Here is a 20,764-nt window from a genome sequence, read left to right as displayed (position 1 = left end):
AACCAGAATATATATATATATATATATATATATATATATATATATATATATATATAAAAGAAGATGAGTTTCTTCATATATATAGTCTTCAGCTGACACTTTATTGATCTGTGTGGAATGAAAATGTAAAGACTGAGGCCTGGAGTCTATGCAGAAATTGCACCAATTTAATTAAAGGTGAAATTATGTGTGCTGACACTCTTAAATTGCATTCAGCTTGGCTTACCTTGTTTTTGCTCATCATTAAGCTAAATTGACATAACTCAAGGTTGAACCTGTCATGCCCACACATGCACACAATTGGCTCAGATTACTTAGCCCTAAATCTGATTTCCATTCTTCAGACTGGTGGAGAATGAGGATCTGACACCCGTGGTTTGGGAGAGTCAAGAACCAATGCATGAAAACCCATCTCCATCTTATGAGCTCTGAAAACCTTGTTTCAAATGTCATATATGTGGAGTGACAGCTGCTGTAACTGAGCCCTCCAGGTGGGCAGGAGCATTCAGTCTCTTTGGCAATGAGGAGCTGTCACCTAGCTGCAAACCTGTCCAGCAGGGTACATCCTCTGACTCCAGTCTGGCTCTGCAGGTCAGAACTGAAGAGTAGATGGGCTGTGCCAAGCCCCTGCGTCTTGGCACTTACATGTTGGCACTAGCCAATTCCATATAGACCTGCTGCCTCACTTAATGGCATATGTGCGTGTTAAGCTCACTCCAGCAGCTCAGCTTACACGTGCCAGCACATAGAAATAAGTCCCGGATACCCCACCCTCAATGGTTTGGCTCTTAACCTTGACTGTCTCTGGTTTATCCTGCTAAGGGGCTAAAGGAAAGATTAAAAGAACTAAGGAGGTGATCTGATTAACCATCTTCAAATATTGTAAGGATGGAAACAGCCAGAGGTGGGAGGAGGAATTATTTGGGCTGTACTACAGGGGTAAAATTAAAGTAACTGGATAACACTGAGCAAAGGCTGAATAATAGGAAACGTTTCCAAAGTGTGAGCTCAGATAAAGTTGTGGAACTGTATCCAGATGGTGGAAACCTCATTGCTTGAGTCATTCCAAACCGTACTGCTTGCTGAAGAATTCTATAGAGAACAATTCTGAAAGTGCCAGGAAGAGGCCTAAGATAATTAAATAGAGAATTTTTCATTTCTAATTGTGATGAAGTACACATCACTCTCCAGAACCATGGATGCTGTAGCCAGACCTGATAGCATCCATGTACCTATGCACAAAACAGATATGAAGGAGAGGAGAGGTAGATCTGGCTCTGTTCAGTGGTCTGCTGTCAACATGAGACTGTGTGAGAGAGACAAGTCCCCACATGGGATTCCCAAGGAAGATCTCAGCAGGGCATGAAAGCTCTTGGCACTCTCCCCATCTCCACCCAACACATCTGTACAAAGGTCATAGGCAATATGGCCTTCAAAGATGGGGAAGAAGGGTACACTGTTTACTACAGATGCTCTGGAACGCCTCGGATTATGAGGATATTTGGATCTGGATCCAACCCTTTATTGCTCAAGGCTTCTGTAACTTAATAGGGAAGGAAATGGCTGAAAGAAACGGATTAATATAATAGAATAAAAGTGACTATAGGGCTCAAATCAAAGATAATTTTAGTGCAAAGACTCCAGTTGATCTCAGTGAGCTTTGGATCAGGTCTCTGGTACATTCCAAAATAAAAGAGAAAATACTCAAGTAAAAACAAATTAGTAAGCTAAAGAGAAAGCCAGACTTGGGGGAGAGATATGGAGCAGGGAAATGAAAAAAAGTTGAATGTTAGAAAAATTAATTGGTGGAAAGAAGACCGGGAAAGAAAGTGATGGAGAGGCAGAGAAGAACAAAGCTCATATTGCAGAGAGAAGTTTGTGTAACATGGTCAGAATATAACTGGGTTTCAAACATGGTTAAAATAATCTAAATTGCAGCAATTTTCTCCCCTAAGACCTTCCAGAGTGAATTATTTTCATTCCTGTCCTGAATGATTCTTGCACAAATCACAGGGCGGCAGGTTTGTTTATTCAGCCTCAGATATCAATAGCCTCTGGGCTCTCACTTTCTGAATGTGTTAATATTATTCTTTATCTTTATTAATTTCATTTATGAACATCCAAAGTGTACAAACAAATAACAAACGTCTGGGGCGTGCTCCGAATAGCTTATCATCTAAATGAAACATAGTGTTCTGTGGGCTCAGGACTGTCTCTCATCTTTACTCAGAATGTGCTCAGCACTATAGGGTCCTGAATTGTGATCGAGGCCACTGGGCACTACTGTGAGAAAAATAATTAATAACAACAACTACAGAAGGGATGACAGTTAACAAAGGGTCTGGGGCACGGCTTGTGGAGGACAAGGGCTTGAATAGTAGCCGCTGCTGCAGTAGCAGTAGTGATGGCTAGGAGCCCTGGGCCCTTTCGAATTACTGGGCCCTGGAGCAGTTGCCCCCTTTGTTTCCCACCCCCACCCCCGTCGACAGTCCTGTCTAGACTTTCGCCTGGATCAACGCTCTGAGGTCGGTTCACCAGTGGTTGATTTAGCAGGTCTAGTGAAGACCTACCAAATTGACTGCAGATCACTCTCCCGTCAGTCCTATTACTCTACCCGGGACGAGCAGAGTAAGGAAATCAACAGGAGAGATTCTCCCATCAATCCCTGTGGCACAGACCCTGCGGTAACTCGACTTGAGATGTGTCGACCCCAGGGATGATATTCACATAACTGGAGTTGTATACCTTTGGTCAACTTTCTGCTGCAGTGTAGCTATAGTCACAGTTCCTAACTGCTAGGCACCTAGAAAATCACTGGACTAACACTGTGCTCCACAAAGCTGGGTTAGGAGCTCAGGCTCCCTATGCAATGAATGGGGAAAGGAAACACCTACAAATGCCATCTACAAAATCAGCATGTTAAGTAGAGAGCCATCTTAATTAGCCAAAGGGCGATGCAGGTGAGAGGGGGTATGCCCTCTCCCCATCTGAGAGACGTGCCTACATCTGGGCTAGCAACCCATTGCTGAGAACACTTCTCCTGGAATCTGGCAGCTTAGGGGGCCAATGGCTTTTCTTGCAAGAATGAGTTAGGTACCTGCTTTGCTATGTGCAAAATACTTGGAGGAAGTGGTGTTGCCCACCTAATACCACTTCATACTTAAAGCTCTTACCTGCAATGTAGGAAACCCAGAATCAACCCCACTTTCTGCCAGAAGGAAAGAAAGCATTTGAGCAGGGGTCTTCCTACTGTAACCCTGCTAATTCAGCCCTGAGCCAAGTATGGTTGGCTATTCCAGAACTGGACGTTTTTGTCCTGCTAATCCTGACGTACACCTCCTGCTACTCCAGGTGTGGGCCTCTGAGTAGTTTTCAGGGTATTCTGGGATGAGAGTTGCTTTGGAATCCCCTGCCTCCAGCATAGGAGAGTCTTGTCTGTGCCTAGCTGGGCACAAGCTCTCTGACACCATCAGCTTTCCAGCCATCCAACCACTCTCCTCTAGGGCAGGCTATGTCAGCCCTTAGTGTGCCTTGCACATTAACAACAGGTGCACCCCCGTCCACCAAGTGTGCCCCTATAATGTCCAGGTTTTGTCACTGGCTGCTCATGACATTTCAGGTGTACTGTCCTGTCCCCAAACAAACAATATACAGTGTAAGAACACAGGAGTTCCTTTACCAAAACAGCCCAGGGGCTTGTCTAGTATGGTATCTTACCTTTTACCCTTCTTGAACAGATTAATATCCTATCAAATCCAGCATCCTGTCCTTGGTTACAGGTAATGTCGGATACTTCAGAGGAGAGTGTGAATACCTATCGGCTGTGCCTACATTGGTGCGATCTTGCGCCAAAGTGGCCGCTTTTGCGTAAAAACATGCCGCCTGTGTACACTGGCGGGGAATTATTGCGCAAGAACACTGACGTTCTAATGTGTGAAATCAGTGCTTCTTGTGCAAGAACTATGATGCTCCCGCTCAGAAATAAGCCCTCTTGCGCAACTGTTCTTGCTCAAGAGGCCAGTGTAGACAGGCAACGTGAATTTCTTGCGCAAGAAAGCCCGATGGCTAAAATGGCCATCGGAGCTTTCTTGCGCAAGAGAGCCTCTACACTGGCACAGATGCTTTTGTGCAAAAGCACATCTCTTGCACAAAGGCACATGCCAATGTAAATGCACTCTTGCACAAATACTTTAACGCAAGAACTCTTGCGTTAAAGAGTATTTGCACAAGATCATGCCAATGTAGACGTAGCCAGGATACATTGAATTGTACTGTACAATACCAACAGTGGGGTGAATTTCTTCCTGAACCCACTGATGGGTTGTGCATTCATTATCTATCATTGTACAGAGTAAGTTAAGTGTGTATTAGTTAATGTTGTATTCAGGGTTATTAAAGGGTTAATAATAGAGTTAAGTTTATGGTTAGCATTGTACTCAGGATGATGACTATAGCTAGTGTTGTGGTAGGACACTGGGTTATAGTTAGCATCGAAATCAGGTTTATGAGTCGGGATGGGTCATGGCTAGATTTGATTTAGAAGTGATTTTAGCAGTGGGGTTAGGATTATGGTTAGTGTTATCATGGGACTCTGAACCCTGCTACCTGGGACTGTGACCTCATCCCATCTCACAGGCTGAGCAGGACAGAGTCTAGAAGTGAGTCCTATGAGGGAGATCCATGGTGCTGTAGGAGGTGAGGATAGTTTAACAGGTGATGCTCTTCTTCTTGAGTCAGCAATTAACTAATTTCTCAGCAAGGTTCCCCCTTAGCTTATACCTTGATAGCAAGCACAGTGCACCCAGCTGGGCATGCAGCACACAGGTGGCTTCAAGCATCAGAAAGCAACTTCCTCTGAGGTCTCCAAGGTTTTTCCTCTTGTATCTCTGTCTGGCTGAGGCAAAGGGATGCTGGGCTCTCCTTCCTGCTGTTGCCTCTGGCTTGGGTGGGTGGGACTTATTGGGATTCTCCCTCTGTCTTTTGCTGACTCAACAGCCCACATAGCTATGGGGAAATGATCTGGGCTGTATAGCTCCCCACACATCACCAACAAGAATGGCTAATGAAATTCCAGTTAGAAGGCCTCATTCTGCCCTCAGTTCCATCAGGGTAACGGTTTTCCCATCTACAGGATTAGCTAGTTTATCTTGTGTACTGGTCTAATGACATTCTGTTCATATTTACACCTGTTAGATTAAGGATAAGCTGTATGTGTACTTGATGTGTTTAGAAATATTGTATAGAAGTATCTGCAGTCACTGAGCTGTCCTTTGTCCACACCACCATATAAATTTCCATTAATACTTGTCTCAGGTGTAACCTGTATACAAATAGAGTGTCAAGCAAAGATCCCATGGCATTTTTAAGTATATTAGCCCTTGTGTTCTGGCCGAGTTCCAACCTGAGTAGTAACTTTCTGCCTACCTAAATTCCCTTTGCAGTTTCAAATGAAGCTTCCTCTCCCTTCCTCTCCTCTTCCTCATCCCTTCCTCTCCTAAAAACTGTTGTGTAACATTTCTCTGCCATGCCAAATAACTAACACATTTCAAGGAAAAGCGGTGTTTGCATTTTAATGGTGGGTGAAGTCACATTATATATAGGCTGTAAAACCATTTTAGCCCATAGCACTCTGGTATATTCTCTCTGTCTCTGTCTCAATCAGATAAATGTAATATGGCAGTGTGGTAAGGTATGAAAGATTTTACTGGCCAAGCTTGAGTTTGGGATGGCCATGTTATTCAGTAGTGGCAAAACCCACAAGAGGATTATGTTTGCCACCCTAAAGAAGGGCCAAACTCCCTCATACAGTATCCATTGTGTATCCTGTATATACTACATAATTACAAAAACACTGTTTTAAAGAACTTTTGTACAATATACTGATGATATTTTGTATTAACCTCTATCTGCAAAGAAAGACTCCTTGAATATTAAACCAGGTTGTATTATTAATTGTGAATACATTTATTTAACCACTGTAGCCTTTTTATGTGAGTGAGCCTACCCTAATTTCTGCACAGATATTTGTTGTTTGCACATATTAATAGTTTATATGAACAACATTCAGCCAAAGGGGGCGGGGAGCTAGAGGAGATCTGTGAACTGCTCTCTTTGGTTCTGCTGCTTATTTGGATGATTGAAACATTACTTTATTTTTGTTTAAAAACTATGGACATAGAAAACTCTTGGGCTATGTCTACACTTGCGGCTTCTTGCGTGAGTAATATGCAAATGAGGCTAAGTGTGGAATATCGCCGAGCCTCATTTGAATACCTAATGAGCCACCATTTTTTTCAGAAGATGCTCTTGCGCAAGAAAAACCCTCTTGCGCAATGCTGTTACACCTATTACTTTTCAGGAAGAACGGCATTACGCAAGAGGGTTTTTCTTGCGCAAGAAGGGGCTGTGTAGATGCTCCTTCTTGCGCAAGAGCTTCTTCTGAAAAAAATGGTGGCTCATTAGGTATGCAAATGAGGCTCGGCGATGTTCCACGTTTAGCCTCATTTGTATATTACCTGCGCAAGAAGCCGTGAGTGTAAACATAGCCTTGTTCTTTCACACATACCCTTTTCATATGTGACTAGCGGTATTAGCATGAGTAGCAACCATTACCTGAACCTTGGTGTGAACAAAAGCTGTTCATGCAAGAGGTAGATAATAAAGGTTACAAACACAGGCAAATGAAACACAGTGCACTTAAAAAGCTGCAGTGGCACAGCTGTTGCACTTAGGTGAGCACACTACTTATGCCAGCTGGAGGATTTCTCCTGTTGGCATAGGTAATCTACCTCCACTAGAGAAGTAGCTAGGTTAATGGGAAAAGTCTCCTTTTGATCATAATGTTGTCTACTCTGCTGGTTAGGTTAGTTTAACTGTGTTGTTTGGGGTGTGAATTTTTCACACCCCGAGCACCATAGTTTTATCAACCTAATTTTCTAGTGTAGTCTACAACTTAAAATCTGAGTGAATGTTTACGAACACTCTTTGTAGTCACTGACCCACAAAGCTTAGCACCACAAACCCAACTATGCAGGCCTGCCAGGGGGTGGACATGGGGAAAACTTTGATACTCTATCTGATTATGATTATTGAAAATTTCTTAGTTTCTCTACTAGGAGAAGAAGTTAATGACTTATCCCACTAAAGGACCAGGGATTCCTGGCTTCCTTATCCATTTTAAGGCTTGCTAATTTGTGAGATATCAGTCTTAAAACATCTCAGGAGTAACCTGTAAATTGCTGTGTTTCTTTTTGCCCATCTGATCCAGGAAGACATTAAAAATTCCATGGTTTAGACGGGAAGAAAAACTGATGTAACTGTGGTGTGTTGGCCAGCATTTTCTCCTTAAAAAAAGTGTAAGGTTGAGTACAAATGCAAAACAGCTGCCACATCTATCTGCCTAGCTCCTCCATTGCTAGTCTCTATTTCAGTGCTTTGTAAAGCATTGCAAAATAATCAGTATGAAAAGGGTGCTCTGTAAAATTAAATTCTATTCACTGGGTATCACAACTAGCCATTGCATAAGCAAGTGGATTATAATGGGTGACAATAAGTAGAGAAATCACAGGAGATGCATTTTAAAGAGAACAAATATAACATTAAGGCGAGCTAGTGAGAGAGAATAGAGTGCATTAAAGTTAATAAAGCATCTCAGTAGTGGGGACCACATTTCACTGTGAAGGAATCTAATTTAGCAACTTGTAATTGGAGGATAACAGTCCTGCTGGAATGAAGTGAGCTGTTCATTTTGCTGAACTCTTGAAGCCTCTTGGTCCTCCTTGTGAGCTTGTTCTCAGAAGGAAAATCCAGCAGAAAGGCTGGAATCAATTGACGTTTCACACCCACAGCCTTTTCAGCCGCTAAGTGGATTTGATTCCTTCTGTGAATATTTATTATCTGTTTATTAATTCAGTAATATGAATGCAGCATGTGCACTCTCTTCCTGCCCTAGGCAAGAGAGACTGGAACCTGAACTGAGGTCTCCTGTATATCAGAGAAAAAACTAGACTTCAGATGATCATGCAAGCAATACTGTCCTGTTAGCCACTGGCTCTGTTTAGGACAACCGAAAATATAAAAGAAGGCTGGTTGTATATTCCCAAAACTCCTGCCAGTCTCATTACAGCTGTAATGAATATCTAGCTGTGAAACTGGTGAGTGGAGGATATTTTGATAGAGGTACATAAAACAATAAAGGTATAGACAAGTTCAGCTAGATCCTCCTATTTACTGTCTCCCACAATACCAGGGCAAAAGAGCAATTGGTGCAGTTTAATAGAAATCCTAGCATGTGCCATGTTTATTTAACCATTGCAAAATGGAATAGTTTAATGAGATCGATAGGTTTGAAGAACACTCTCCTAACCAAAAATAGATACAATGGCGTGAAAAGGTGATGTGATTGTTAGTTCCAAGTGTGGGACGGTGAACTCTTGTGTTCTAATTCTGGCTACTCCTGACTTCCTCTGTGGCCAGAGCCTAATCCAGGGCTAACCTCTCTGTGGTGGTTTGCAGATCTGTAAAGTGAAGATAATACGACTTACCTCACAATGTTCCTGGGAGGATTAATTAGTTACGGTTTGTAAAGTGCTAAATAAATGCTAAGGATTATAAGAAGGAGATTGGATAAAGTCAACTATACTGTAGAGAACAGTCCTGCATCGGAGTGGACTGAGGACCTAATAGGTCTCTTCCATTTGTAACTTCCATGATTTTTTTAAATAGACTTTGCAGGCTATGAATCTGCACCATCTGCAGATACACTAGCTAGGAATCAAATATTCTGAGATCTATTTATTATTGTGGTTCAGAGCAAAAAGGGTCACCCTCTGGAGTAGGAAGGAAAAATGTCCCCAAACTATAATCGTAATTGGCCATGTGCACTGTCCACATTTGGCCTCCTTCCCCACCTTTTTTTAAAGTGTATTTAGGATTGATAAAAGGGCCCAAATGACAGTCCTATAGACTGTGCTCACACTGCCCTGCCCATATACATCAGCCTTGACCTGGAAGGATTATACTGGGAGCTGAGAGGGAGATCTGCATCCACAACCTAAGTAGGATTTTGACTTTTTGCTTATAGTGAATAAACATGGGAACACACACAGACCGCGGACTGATTATCTGCAACTCATGTTGCATAGACAACTGGACATCACTTAGAGGACAACTTTCAATCACTGTTGACTTGGGGCTGAGATGAAATGCAGTTTTAGAGATAATGTGCTTTGTATCTTCTAGCCAGTCCCTCCAACCCCTACTCCCCCACTCTTAATTGGTAAGTAAGGGCTGCTGTCCGATGGCCTGATTCAAAACCAGCTGATGTTAATGGTGAGACTCCTGTTGATCAGGTTTTGAATCAGGCTCTGGTGGTGCATAATGGACAAGATGGACCAATGGTCTGCTCCAGGAGGTGGTCTAAAGCAGTGGCTGTCAACTCTTCTAGCTGGCTGCACCCCTTTCAGGAGTCTGATTTATCTTGTGTACCCCCACATTTCACTTCATTTAAAAACTAATTTCTTACAAAATAAGAAAAATACACATGTATCACAGCCACACTGTTACTGAAAATTGCTCACTTTCTCATTTTGATCTTATAATTCCCGTCTATAGTTTAGACAGCAGTATAAACAAGTCATTGTCCGTGTGAAATTTTAGTTTTTACGGACTTTGCTAGTGCTTTTTATATAGCCTGTTGTAAAATTAGGGAGCTATCTAGATGAGTTGATGTCCTTCATGGAAGACCTCTGTGTATCCCCCAGGAGTATGCATGCTTCTTGTTGAGATCTGGTCTGATGGACTAGATGGATCAATGATCTACATTAGAGTGCTATACTGATTTCTCATTTACTCTCTTCCATTTCTCTCTCTTTTTCTTCTCAGGGAGTGTAAGAGCTGAAGATGAGGCCGAGGGCAGAGTGCTATTCTCCAAAGTTTTGGCTGGTGCTGGCAGTTCTAGCAACGACGGGTGGTGGGGCCCGTGCCCAGAAGAGCCACCCAAGTATTGGCGTTGCTGTCATCCTGGTGGGGACCTCAGACGAAGTGGCCATCAAGGATGCCCACGAGAAAGATGACTTCCACCACCTCTCAGTGGTGCCCCGAGTGGAACTGGTGGCCATGAATGAGACCGACCCCAAGAGCATCATTACCCGCATTTGTGACCTCATGTCAGACCGGAAGGTTCAAGGTGTGGTGTTTGCTGATGACACAGACCAGGAAGCCATTGCTCAGATCCTGGACTTCATTTCTGCCCAGACTCTCACACCCATCCTCGGCATCCACGGAGGCTCCTCCATGATCATGGCGGACAAGGTAGAACTTGGCTTTCATCCATTACAGATCACGAATATGAGGTTTAGTACCCTGAGAAATAACCTCTCCAGGGGGTCCGCAGATAACATCTCATTTGGCCAAAAGATTATGGTCTTGAGGAGATTTTAAAAAGCAACGTGTGTATAGTGTAGCTGAATGAGAGCTGCAGGAAAGATGCTAAATGTAGAATTATATGAGAAAGACAAGCTGGGGTAGGTAACTTTTGTTAACTGGGTCAATTTCTGTTGGTAAAAGAGACAAGCTCTTGAGCTGCATAGAGCTCTTCTTCAGGTCATTTTTTCAGGAATTGCAGGAAGCATCCAAATGCCAAGGAAAGAAGGGAACTTCTAAAAGGCACCTGCAGAGTATTTAAACATTTTATTCTTCTTTATGATGTATATAAAGAACCCCTGACCATTGTGTTTTTTTAATTTTTGCCTTCACTGGCTTAACTGAAGAATTACTTGAGGGCCTCAGAGACGTTTACTATGAATTCTCACATTTTTAATGGAAAGAGTACACGTGGAAACTTGAATAAGTTTCCTCTCTCCAAAGTGGTCATTAGTTATTGGAATTAAATAGGTGTTAACCAAAGTATCAAAACATAAAACCAACTCCTCTCCCCCTACAAAAACCCCTCCCCAACACCAAAATAATCCAACCAGTTTTAAGATGTCTGGCTAACAACCCCTTCTAATATCTTCTATTGCACTGTCATAATTTCACTAATCTTCAGTCACCATCATACACCAGTGCAGACAAGACCTGATTTTCTAATGTGAAACACAGCAGGCCTGATTCTCTTTGAACTGTATGGCAGGTCTCATACTTGTGTCTGCAAAGCTGGTAGGCACTGGACATCTTCATGCTGCCTCCTCCCCATAACCCACTAGGGACACAGACCAGGGGAAATCCCTCCTTATGGGGTCTGACAGAAAGCTTCCTAATGGCTCCTGATTGACTTCCCACCCCATATAAACCTAGGAGGTTAGGAATTATCCAGGCAACAGTGCGGGTGGCCTTTAGCTTCCACAGCCATTTCTGCTTTTGAACTCCTGGTTTTAACCTTGCCTTGATTTGGCTCTTGCCTTCTGACCTGAATCCTGACTTTAATCCTATCTTGGGCCCTAATCCTTGGCATCGACCCCAACCTGGAACATGACTACAAACTCTTCCACTGTTCTCACTCTCAGGTTCAATTCTGTTCTGCCCAGATTATTTTGCTCCATGGAGAATTTTCCCAGCTTGGGAGATCTTCAAATGGTATAGAGTCAGTGTTACTGCACCTACATCTTGGTGCAGGAACGAATCTGGCCCAATGACTCTTTTTTTGACAAAACCTTTTGGGCTTTCTTTTATACATCACAAAGCAAACAAGCCATTTTATTCCTTTGCAGGTCACCTTTCAGGGGAACTGAGAGAGATAACTAGACATAATTGGATGTAATTGAGCAGGGGGATACTTAAGATGGAAAGTAAGGAAACATTTCCTTGGAATGAATTCTATTAGACTGCAGAATTTGAGAGGGCTGGATTTTTTGTTATGAATAATTTTCCACTTTTTTCATTTTGGGGACTAACTTAATCACAAATGTGTCTCAGTCTTCGATCAGTTTTAGGAATGGACAATTGATATTCAGCAAGTATCTGATTCAATAAAAATAATCACTGAGTAAATGACTCTCAAAGGATTCTCCCTTCTGCTTTTTGCCCACTTCTATGTACTAGTAGTCCCAAGCCTTTTCCATATGAGAGGAGAATCAGGCAACAACTCTATGGCTTTCATTGTCCACTGCCTTGCATCTCATGTAGTCACTTACACCTGTGCACTATGGGTGTAAAACATTAACAGAACAGAAGGGTGGCATTATACAGCTTCTTTGCATAAGTACGAATGACATCACGAGGCCTAAAGCATAGAAAGATTGTGAGTTTAAACTTGAAGGGGCAAATTCCAATTTCAGATTATACCATATAAATCCAGAGCAATTCCATTGATTGTGATGTAATGAGATCAGATTTACACTGGTGTAACAGAATTTAGCCTACTGAGTTGTCTGAAGAGTTTTTATCCTTCCACAGGACTTTCCTTGGCAGAGTAACATAGTCCTATTACTGCATGTTGCCCATTGACTTCTATTGGAAATTCTAATAGGACCAAGAGGGAGCATGAAGATAGGGCCCTGTGAATGTAAAACTCCCTTTTACCTTCCCTTTTGCAGCTTTGTGAACAGGGTAAGCTCAGGCAGGTCAAATAAAGATATTCCAGTTTTAGAAAAATTGCATAAACATTTTCTTTACACATCATTTAAAATGGCTGACCATTAAAGCTTCTGACATCTCACATGGGTGCCAGATAATTGTTTGGCAAATTGAACAACTTTTAATAATAATATCACTTTTGACAAGAGTCCGTTTTGGCTGAACAGTTGTTCAGTATTTCACAGCTTCAGATCCTTATTTCAGCTCCATAATATTGCACTGAGTTACAGATCTATCTATGGAGTGCTACGGATCAAAACCTATGGAGCTGCACAAAACAAAGTTGTGCAATTCCTTAGTCTGACAGGCAAGAGTCTGTTTCTTTAAAAAAGCCCTCGGTCAGATCTTGCCCTGTTGCTTGCCATGCCTGCGAACTTTTGACTTACTTCAGGGGGAGTTTTATGGATGTACCTGAGACTAGATGACTTGTGCCTCTCTATGGGGTGGGGGGAAGCTAAATGGGAGGACATGCAACCTCCCTACATGCCTCCTTCCCATCCCACTTCCAGCCTGGGGCCCTGCTCTCTCGCCACCTCACGTTTCTAGTGGGAGAAGAGGGGCTCTGCTCTCCTTCTGCACCAGCTCGCCCCCGCCATGGCATGTTTGGCTGCTCTCCCTGGCAGAAAGACCCAGATGGGGAATGGGACAGAGCCACCCCAGACTGCTGCTCCGTGTGGAGCAGAAGCTGCTTAGGTGTGGCCTGGCAGGGGACAAGTGGCGGTAGCAGCCCACTTCCTGCCTGGGCTCAGCTTCTGGGGACAGGGACTGAGCACTCTGGGAGAGGGGAGGAGAGAGAGGGCTGTGGCTCGCTGGACCACCACTGTTCCTGGAAGCTGAGCCTGTGTCGTGGGCAGCCCCCCTACTGTCACAGCCAGGCGCTGTCCCAGGCAGTTGCTGTGCTGCGCCGGGCAATGTCCAGGTGAGGCCAGAAGAGGCTCTGGCCCCACCCTTTCTGCTTCCTGCTAGGGCTGACAGCTGGGGAGGCACTTGAACCTGCATCTGTCCCCCGCCCTCCCTGGTGTGTTCCTTTTTGGAGAGCAAGCTTGTGTCCAAGTGTAAAAGCCTTTTTAGTGCAACATAAATTGGAAAACTTGGACTCCAAAAGGTAGGAAATTAAAAAAAAAAAAAACTTTCCAAACATAAGAATGACTCTGCTACTGTGCATAGCTATACCTTTATCTATTACTAGGTAGACTGATTGATATATATCAATATCAATAATAAACACTAAATGTAGCATGGCAGATTCAGTTATGCTATTAGAACATGGGTTCCCAAACTGGAGGGTGTAGCCCCCGGGGGGGGGGTGAAGAAATTCCAGGGGGGGCACGAGGTAACCCAGCCTCCCCCTCCTCCCCCATCAAGTTTGCTGCCCTGCTCAGTTCCTTTTTTTTTTCTCAACAAGTTTTGCTGCTTTTTTTTTGGCGGGGGAGGAGTGAGGGTTTTTTCAAAAATCAAGAAGGGGGGTGTGATGCTGAAAAGTTTGGGAACCACTGTATTAGAACCTTAAGTATTGCCTGACTACTTTTGTTCAAATTCACATAATTAATATTGCATTAATTTAGAAGTTGTATGTAATATTTATCTTATTGGGTTTCTCTGAATTTTGTCCATTTCGCATGAGGGATGTGTGTGTATTTCTGATATATAGTCTCTGATACACCACTTTATTGTTTGTTTCTTCCCAATGCTAACACATTTAATTTTAATATAATATTATAAATAATAAAAAGAACAAAAATAAGTTTGAAAGGAAAAAACAAACAAATCATTTCATGAACCTAACATGATTAAAGAAAAAAAAGTTTCATTAAAATATTTCAGCATTGTCAGAACTACTTTCCTTTCTCTACCCCTCCCCTCTTTAAAATGAAAATTCTGTGAAATTGACATGATTTTGTAAAATGTTTCAGTTATGCTGGAACTGTGTTCTCTGTTGGAAAATTTTTCCATCCAAGTTTTTCTGACCAGTTCTAGTAATTAACAATGAAGAACTATTTTGTTGTAATAATTGTTTTAGTTGTTTTTTTTAACAGAAGTATTAAATCAATTTCTGCTATCCTCAGCTAGATGAGAAAATTAGTTTCTTGGTTCTGGAGCAGGCAAGACCATTATTACAACCCCGAGCAGATACTTGTCGTACAAAATTTGAACTAATTGCACTCAAATTTCTCCCTGCCCCAAACTGGCCTCAAAATGAAATTGAAAACTTGGAGTGTGAAATTGACCAGTGCTGCTGCCTTAGATCCTCATGTCATTCCTCAGTAACCACGGGACACAGAGAAACAATTCTTTCCAGGGAATCTCTTATTCTGTTTGCCTTTTATTTGCTTCATTAACCACATTTAGAGAGAAGGGACTATGAGGGGAATTAAGGGAATTAAATACACACAGCCTGAAAAAATGGAGGGTATAGGAAGAAATAAGATTGTAGTATATTGTAGTATATGTCTTTTAAAGGCCTTAAGGGATTGATGTATGGGGATAGATTAAAAGAGCTAAATATGTATATTGTAGTTTGACTAAATAATGACTACAGGTGAGTATAACTAATGTGTTGTGTCTAGACATATACCAATGAAAGAGAGAGACCGTTTGTGTTGATCTAAAAGAGATGTAACTAGGAGCAATGAGAAGAAATTGAGCAAAGGGATCATTTCACAGTAGATCAAGAAAATTTTCCAAATGACGAGCTCTATTAGATGTCGAGTAGAATCCTCAGAGAAAGATGGCAACCCCATCACTTAAGCTATTTGGAGTGGATATAACTCTGGAAAATGCATCATAGGGAAAAATCGTGTCTTTAGCTAAGATGGGTGGGGAAAGAAAATGAACAAGCTGAGAGAGAAGAGCAGGCCAGAGAGACAGAAATGTGGGGAGGGTGAGTTAGAAAGGGGAGTCCCACTCCTGAACCTTACATGATTAAAGAAAAAAAGTTTCCTTAAAATACAACCTGTGAGACAATAAAAAATCCTGACATGATTCCCTCTCGGCACTGCAATGCCATGGATCTGCAAGGTCCTTATGCTAATTGGAAATATCAAGTTCCAGAATAAAGCAGGAGGGAAAAAATAAAGACCGTGTAATTGGGTGGAGACTGTAAAGGTGGGAGAGAAAAGGACAGAAGGAAGGCATTGTAAAACCAGTGATATATTCATCTCAAGGAGGCACTGTGGCCAATGCATAGGGCACAGGTCTGGGAGTGAAGAGACTTGAGTTATATTCTATAAATGACTTGCTATATTTTATTGGGTAAGTCTCTACTGCCACAAAATGGAGATAAAGCAATTTACAAAAGTATCATTGGGCTCTACAAAGTAAAAGCTCTAACTGAAATGTGTTGATTTAATGAATTTTTCTAGTTGCATCAATGAGATGCTTTACATAAAATTCACAAGAAGAAGCTGCAGTCAGTCCCTAAAAAGGGGTAGTTGAATATCTCTGGTGTGCAGGAAAGGTTATGATAGGAGGAGCTGGTCATAGAATCATAGGATTAGAAGGGGCCACAAGGGTCATGTAGTGCAATGCCCTGCCAAGATGTAGGATTTGTTGTTTCTAAGCAATCCAAAACAAATGGCTATCCAGCCTCCTTTTGAAAATCTCCCGTGAAGGAGCTTCCACAACCTCCCTAGGCAGTCATTCCATCGCTCTACTGTTCTTACAATTTGGAGGTTTTCCCCTGTGATTTAATCTCAATCTGTTTTGTTGTAGTTTGAACCCATTGCATCTTCTCCTGCCCTCTGTGGCAAGAGAACAACTCTTCTTCATCTTTTTTTATGGCAGCCTTTCAAGTATTTGAAGTTTCTTAATTTCCTCTTTTCCAAACAGGACGTACCCAGTACATTCAGTCTTTTGCTCATGTGGCTTGTATTCCCTCCCTTGGATAATCTTCGTTACTTTGCTGTGGATCCTTTCCAGTTTCTCTCCACCCTTTCTATAAATTGTTGACCAAAACTGGACACATGCCAATGTCGAGTAGTATGATATTATCCCCTCCCAGAACTTGCAAGCTATACCTCTATTAATGCAACATAAAATTGCATTTGCGTTTTTTGCAGCAGCATTGCATTGCTGACTTATGTTGAGGTTGTGATTCACTGCAAATCCCAGACCTCTTTCAGCAGTGCTGCTGGTAGGCCAGTTTTCCCCCATTCTGTGTCTGTATATTTGGTTTTTCTTCCCTAAGTGTAATACCTTACATTGTTATTTGTTGAATTTCATTTTGTTGAGTGTCTGTTCTCCCAATTTATCAACATCCCTCTGAACTTTAATTCTATCATCCAAAGTACTGGCAACCCACCTGTCTTTGTGTCATCTGCAAACTTGATCAGTGTGCTCTTTATAATTACATCCAGGTCATCAATAAAGATATTAAACAACAGTGGACTCAGAATAGATCCCCATGGAACCCCACTGGAGACCTTCTTCCAATTTGACATAATTCCATTAATAGCTACTTCTTGTGGTTATTTAATAAATTATGTGTCCATTTAATGACAGTTTTCCAAGATCACATTTCTCCAGCTCACTTATCAGAATCATAGAACATTACTGTCAAAAGCCTTCTGAAGTCCAGGTATATTATGTCTGCTGTATTCCCCTTATCTAGCAAATCAGTTACCCTGTCAAAGAAGGAAATCGAGCTGGTTTGGCATGATGTGTTCTTGGTAAATCCATGCTGGCAGCTAGTGACTACCCCTTCATCCTCCAGGTATTCGCAAATTGAATGTTTTGTATATTTAGTAGCTTCTCTGGTATCGAAGTTGGGCTGATTGGTCTGTAGTTCCCTGGCTCTTCCCTTTCCCCCCTTTAAAAGCTGGCCATTTCATTTAGCACTTTTCCAGTCTTCCAGGACTTCTCCTGGTCAACTGGTCAACACCCATCAACATTCTAGTTAGAGTGACCATGGTTGATGTAGTGTAGTGAAGCTCCTAGATCTGGCTCAGTCCTATGAATTCACAAATCTCTGGAGAGGCACCTGAATCCTTCACATGTTGATGGAGATCTTGAGAGCACGGTGTGCTGAGGTGTTTTTGGCCAAGTGGCCAGAGAACATGCAGTGCCACGGCCGGATTAAGGAAGTGGCTTTTAGGGACTGCAGCCCAGGGCCAAGGGCTACGGGGGTAACCTGCAGAAAGATCTCTGAGTCAACAAAAGGGCTGATCTTTTTGTGGAGCCCCTTTTGCCCAGGATACTGGTCTGCAGCCACTGAAGCCCCTGTGTTCCAGCCCTGCCTGGGCATGGGGGGAAGGACACAGCTCCACATGTGGAGGTTCTGCCCCTTGCTCCTCCCATTGACTGGGATTTGTGGACAAGGGGAGCTGCAGGAGATGGTTCTGCAGGTAAGCGCAAGGCAGCACACAAAGCCACCTGTTGCTTCCCCTCCCTGGGGCCTGTGCCAGGAGCTGCAACAGATAAGCACCCCAGCCCTGAGCCCCCTCCTGTACCTCAAATGCCACATCCCAGCCTCACTCCAGAGCCTGCACCCTTAGCCAGAGCCCTCACCCCTTCTCACACTCCAGCCCCAGCTTGGAGCTCTCTTCTGCACTCTGAACATCTCAGTTTTTGCCTCATCCCAGAGCCTAGGGGACCCCACAGAATGTAATAGTGCAGGGCGCCCAGAGCAGTTAATCCCTCCCCGTGCAGTGCTGCTTTTGAATATGAGTGAGTGAGAGAAGGACAGATCTCTGCAAAACTGATATTTCACACAAAGTCATGATTTGGTGCCAACAGTGCATATGGAATGCCTCTCCTTGCTCCAAGTCCACCTGTTAGAGGCTCTAGGTTTCTGACATGTACTGCCATACAGCTACAGTAGAGTTTTGATAGCTTCTGGATTTCGTTTCAGTGCTGGGATGTGTTTGCAATCATAAGCAAGACAAGGATTCCTTGCCAGAGGTGGCAAGGCCTGTTTGCTGACGTGACTGTGGTTTGCTCGGACCTTTTAAAACTCCATTTGCAGCCAAGGCAGATGAATTTGTCGGTATTGTGTCTGGTACTTGATTCCACTTGCCCTGGCAGAAGAGTCCCTGGCATTGGGATGGTATTCCTAAAAATGAAGCCCCTCTGCATCGTCCCAGTCAAGAGGGGGGCAACCAGTCCCGACACACTGTAACAACACGTCCGGGCTAAAGCTCCTGCTATTACCGATCTGAGGAGGGTGGGAATTTTCTCCTTGGGGAAGGTGCAGGCCTGATAACCCCAACTTCCTGGAGGTCCACATTTCAGGCTCATTGTGTGTCATCACATGCAATGTATTACCACTGGACAGCTCTTGTCAAAGAACTTACCTATTACGAGATTGTAATCACTGCCATGACAGAGACCCCATCGGCCACAATGTGATCCAATTGCTGTGAAAGGAGCAATCTTCTTCCACCTTACTGGTCCATACTGAAATTAAAGCATAGACAACGTGGAACCCCATCCTTCCACACTTACTCTGTGTTCGGCTCCAACATTATCATGGAAGAAACTTGTTTGTCATTATGGCTATATGCCAACAAAATGGGCATCACCTGCAGAAAAAGAGGCATTCTGCCACCAGCTAGCCACAGAAGTCCAGTAAGCTCTGCCACATGACACACAGCTAGTACACGGAAATTTCAATGCCGGGACTGTCTGTGATTGAACTGGAGGTGAGGGGCTGGCAGCATTACCTATTCAGGCTGCCATTATAAGACTCTGTTTTCAGTTGCTTATAATTTTGCCATACTGCAAGTGTTTGGGCTGAAATCTTCCTTGCTGGGGGTCTGCTTCATGCTGGCCCTTTTGAAACCTTCAGCCACCTCCAAAAACAAGACTAGACAAAAATTAAGTGTTTTGCCCAGGCCAAAAAAAAAAAAATGTTGGGGACTTTTTCTTTGAAAGCCTCTATAGCCCCTGTGCTTTGGGACATTAACTTGAAATTTGGTTGGGGTGGCTTTTGTGTCAGGAGTGTGCCTTTTTTGCCATCCTTGTGAAAATCTGCTCAAGTTTGGCCAAATTATAAGATTCTGAATAATCATTGTTTGAGATTTCTTAGATTCTTAGCAGTTAAATTTCTCAAAGATTCTGTTTGCACTGGGCATGCTCCAACCTGAGCCTGAGCAGAGGTTTCTGAAAGCTGCAGCTCTGGGCTGCTATGGCCTGTGCTGGGACTAGGCATATGAAATAAGAGTAGGGAGCCTGTCTCTCTTGTGTCTTCAATGAGCTCCCTGCTGGGTCCAGCATAAAGGGAGGAGGAACTTGCCTGATTCGAATGTGGAGGGGATAAGAACTGGTCCTGGGAAGGGGTGGGGAGTAGTTTGGGGCAAGAAGCCTGGTTGGAAGGGGTGACGGAGGAGCTAGGAGTGTGGTTACTGAGGGGAGGGGAGAAATTGGGGCTGAGAATTGGATTTTGGAGACTGGGAATGTCTGGGCAAAGAGCCAAGGCCTACAATTCTGGGAGGGAAACAAAGTGGGGAGTGAGAGGCAGGTACATGATGATTGGGAGACTGAGATCTGATGAGGAGCTGGAATGGGAATGGCAGGCAGACTAGGCCAGGCCAGGCAGGAAGATGGGGATAAGAACTGGTAAGCAAGGAGGGGAGACTGATGGAGTGCCAAAATACAGGAGGAGAACAGGGCTCTATTGGGTAAAGATGCTGGTGGTGGAGAGGATGGACACTGAATCTGGATGAGAAGTCTGGGGAAGGAGATTGGGACAGAATTGGTAGGAAAGGAGAATGTGTGCAGTGGTGGGGAGGAGAAAGCAACACACACGCACAGATCCAATGAAGAGCTGGGTATGAGAGAACTGAGACTGGCTGGGAAGGAGGCAGGATGCAATGAGACGCCTGAGGAATGGAGAGTGGGATGGGACTGGGATGAAGAACCAGGGCAGGGAAGAGATCGTATTGGGACAGGCTGGAGGGGATGGGATGAAAGGGTCATGCTTGGGGAAATGGGCAGCAGAGTCAGTGCCCACTATATAACACTGCCCACCTGGAACGTGACCCAAGATTCTTGAACCTCATTGTTCTTCTGCTGTCAGCAAATTTCTAAATAACCTACTGGCCAAGTGTTTCATCCTGCTGCAGTGCTGGTCCACACAGAGGATAGCAGCCTACTCCATCAACTCCATCACAAGCTGAAATGGCAGAGGTCTGATTGTGGAGCTAGAATTTCCCACCCTGCTGATGACCCATGTGGGGGTCACTGATGCCACGTG

The 20,764-nt window shown here is 43.5% G+C and overlaps 1 protein-coding gene across 7 annotated transcripts in view; it reads left to right on the top strand.

Annotated features, from left to right (window-relative positions):
- The window catches only part of GRIN2B (glutamate ionotropic receptor NMDA type subunit 2B), a 345,981-nt gene that overhangs the window by 46,508 nt on the left and 278,709 nt on the right, over positions 1–20,764 (top strand). For all 7 annotated transcript variants that reach the window (XR_012905621.1, XR_012905622.1, XM_025187098.2 and 4 more), the window contains one exon: positions 9,883–10,311. Coding sequence is in view for 5 of the 7 variants with exons in the window: in XM_025187098.2 (XP_025042883.1) it covers positions 9,901–10,311 (411 nt within the window). In the remaining 2 variants the exon portion in view is untranslated. The remainder of the gene's footprint in view (positions 1–9,882; positions 10,312–20,764) is intronic.

Source organism: Pelodiscus sinensis, chromosome 1, assembly GCF_049634645.1.
Source record: "Pelodiscus sinensis isolate JC-2024 chromosome 1, ASM4963464v1, whole genome shotgun sequence".
NCBI classification, from domain to species: Eukaryota; Metazoa; Chordata; order Testudines; family Trionychidae; genus Pelodiscus; species Pelodiscus sinensis.
This window is presented reverse-complemented; position numbering and strand designations above follow the sequence as displayed.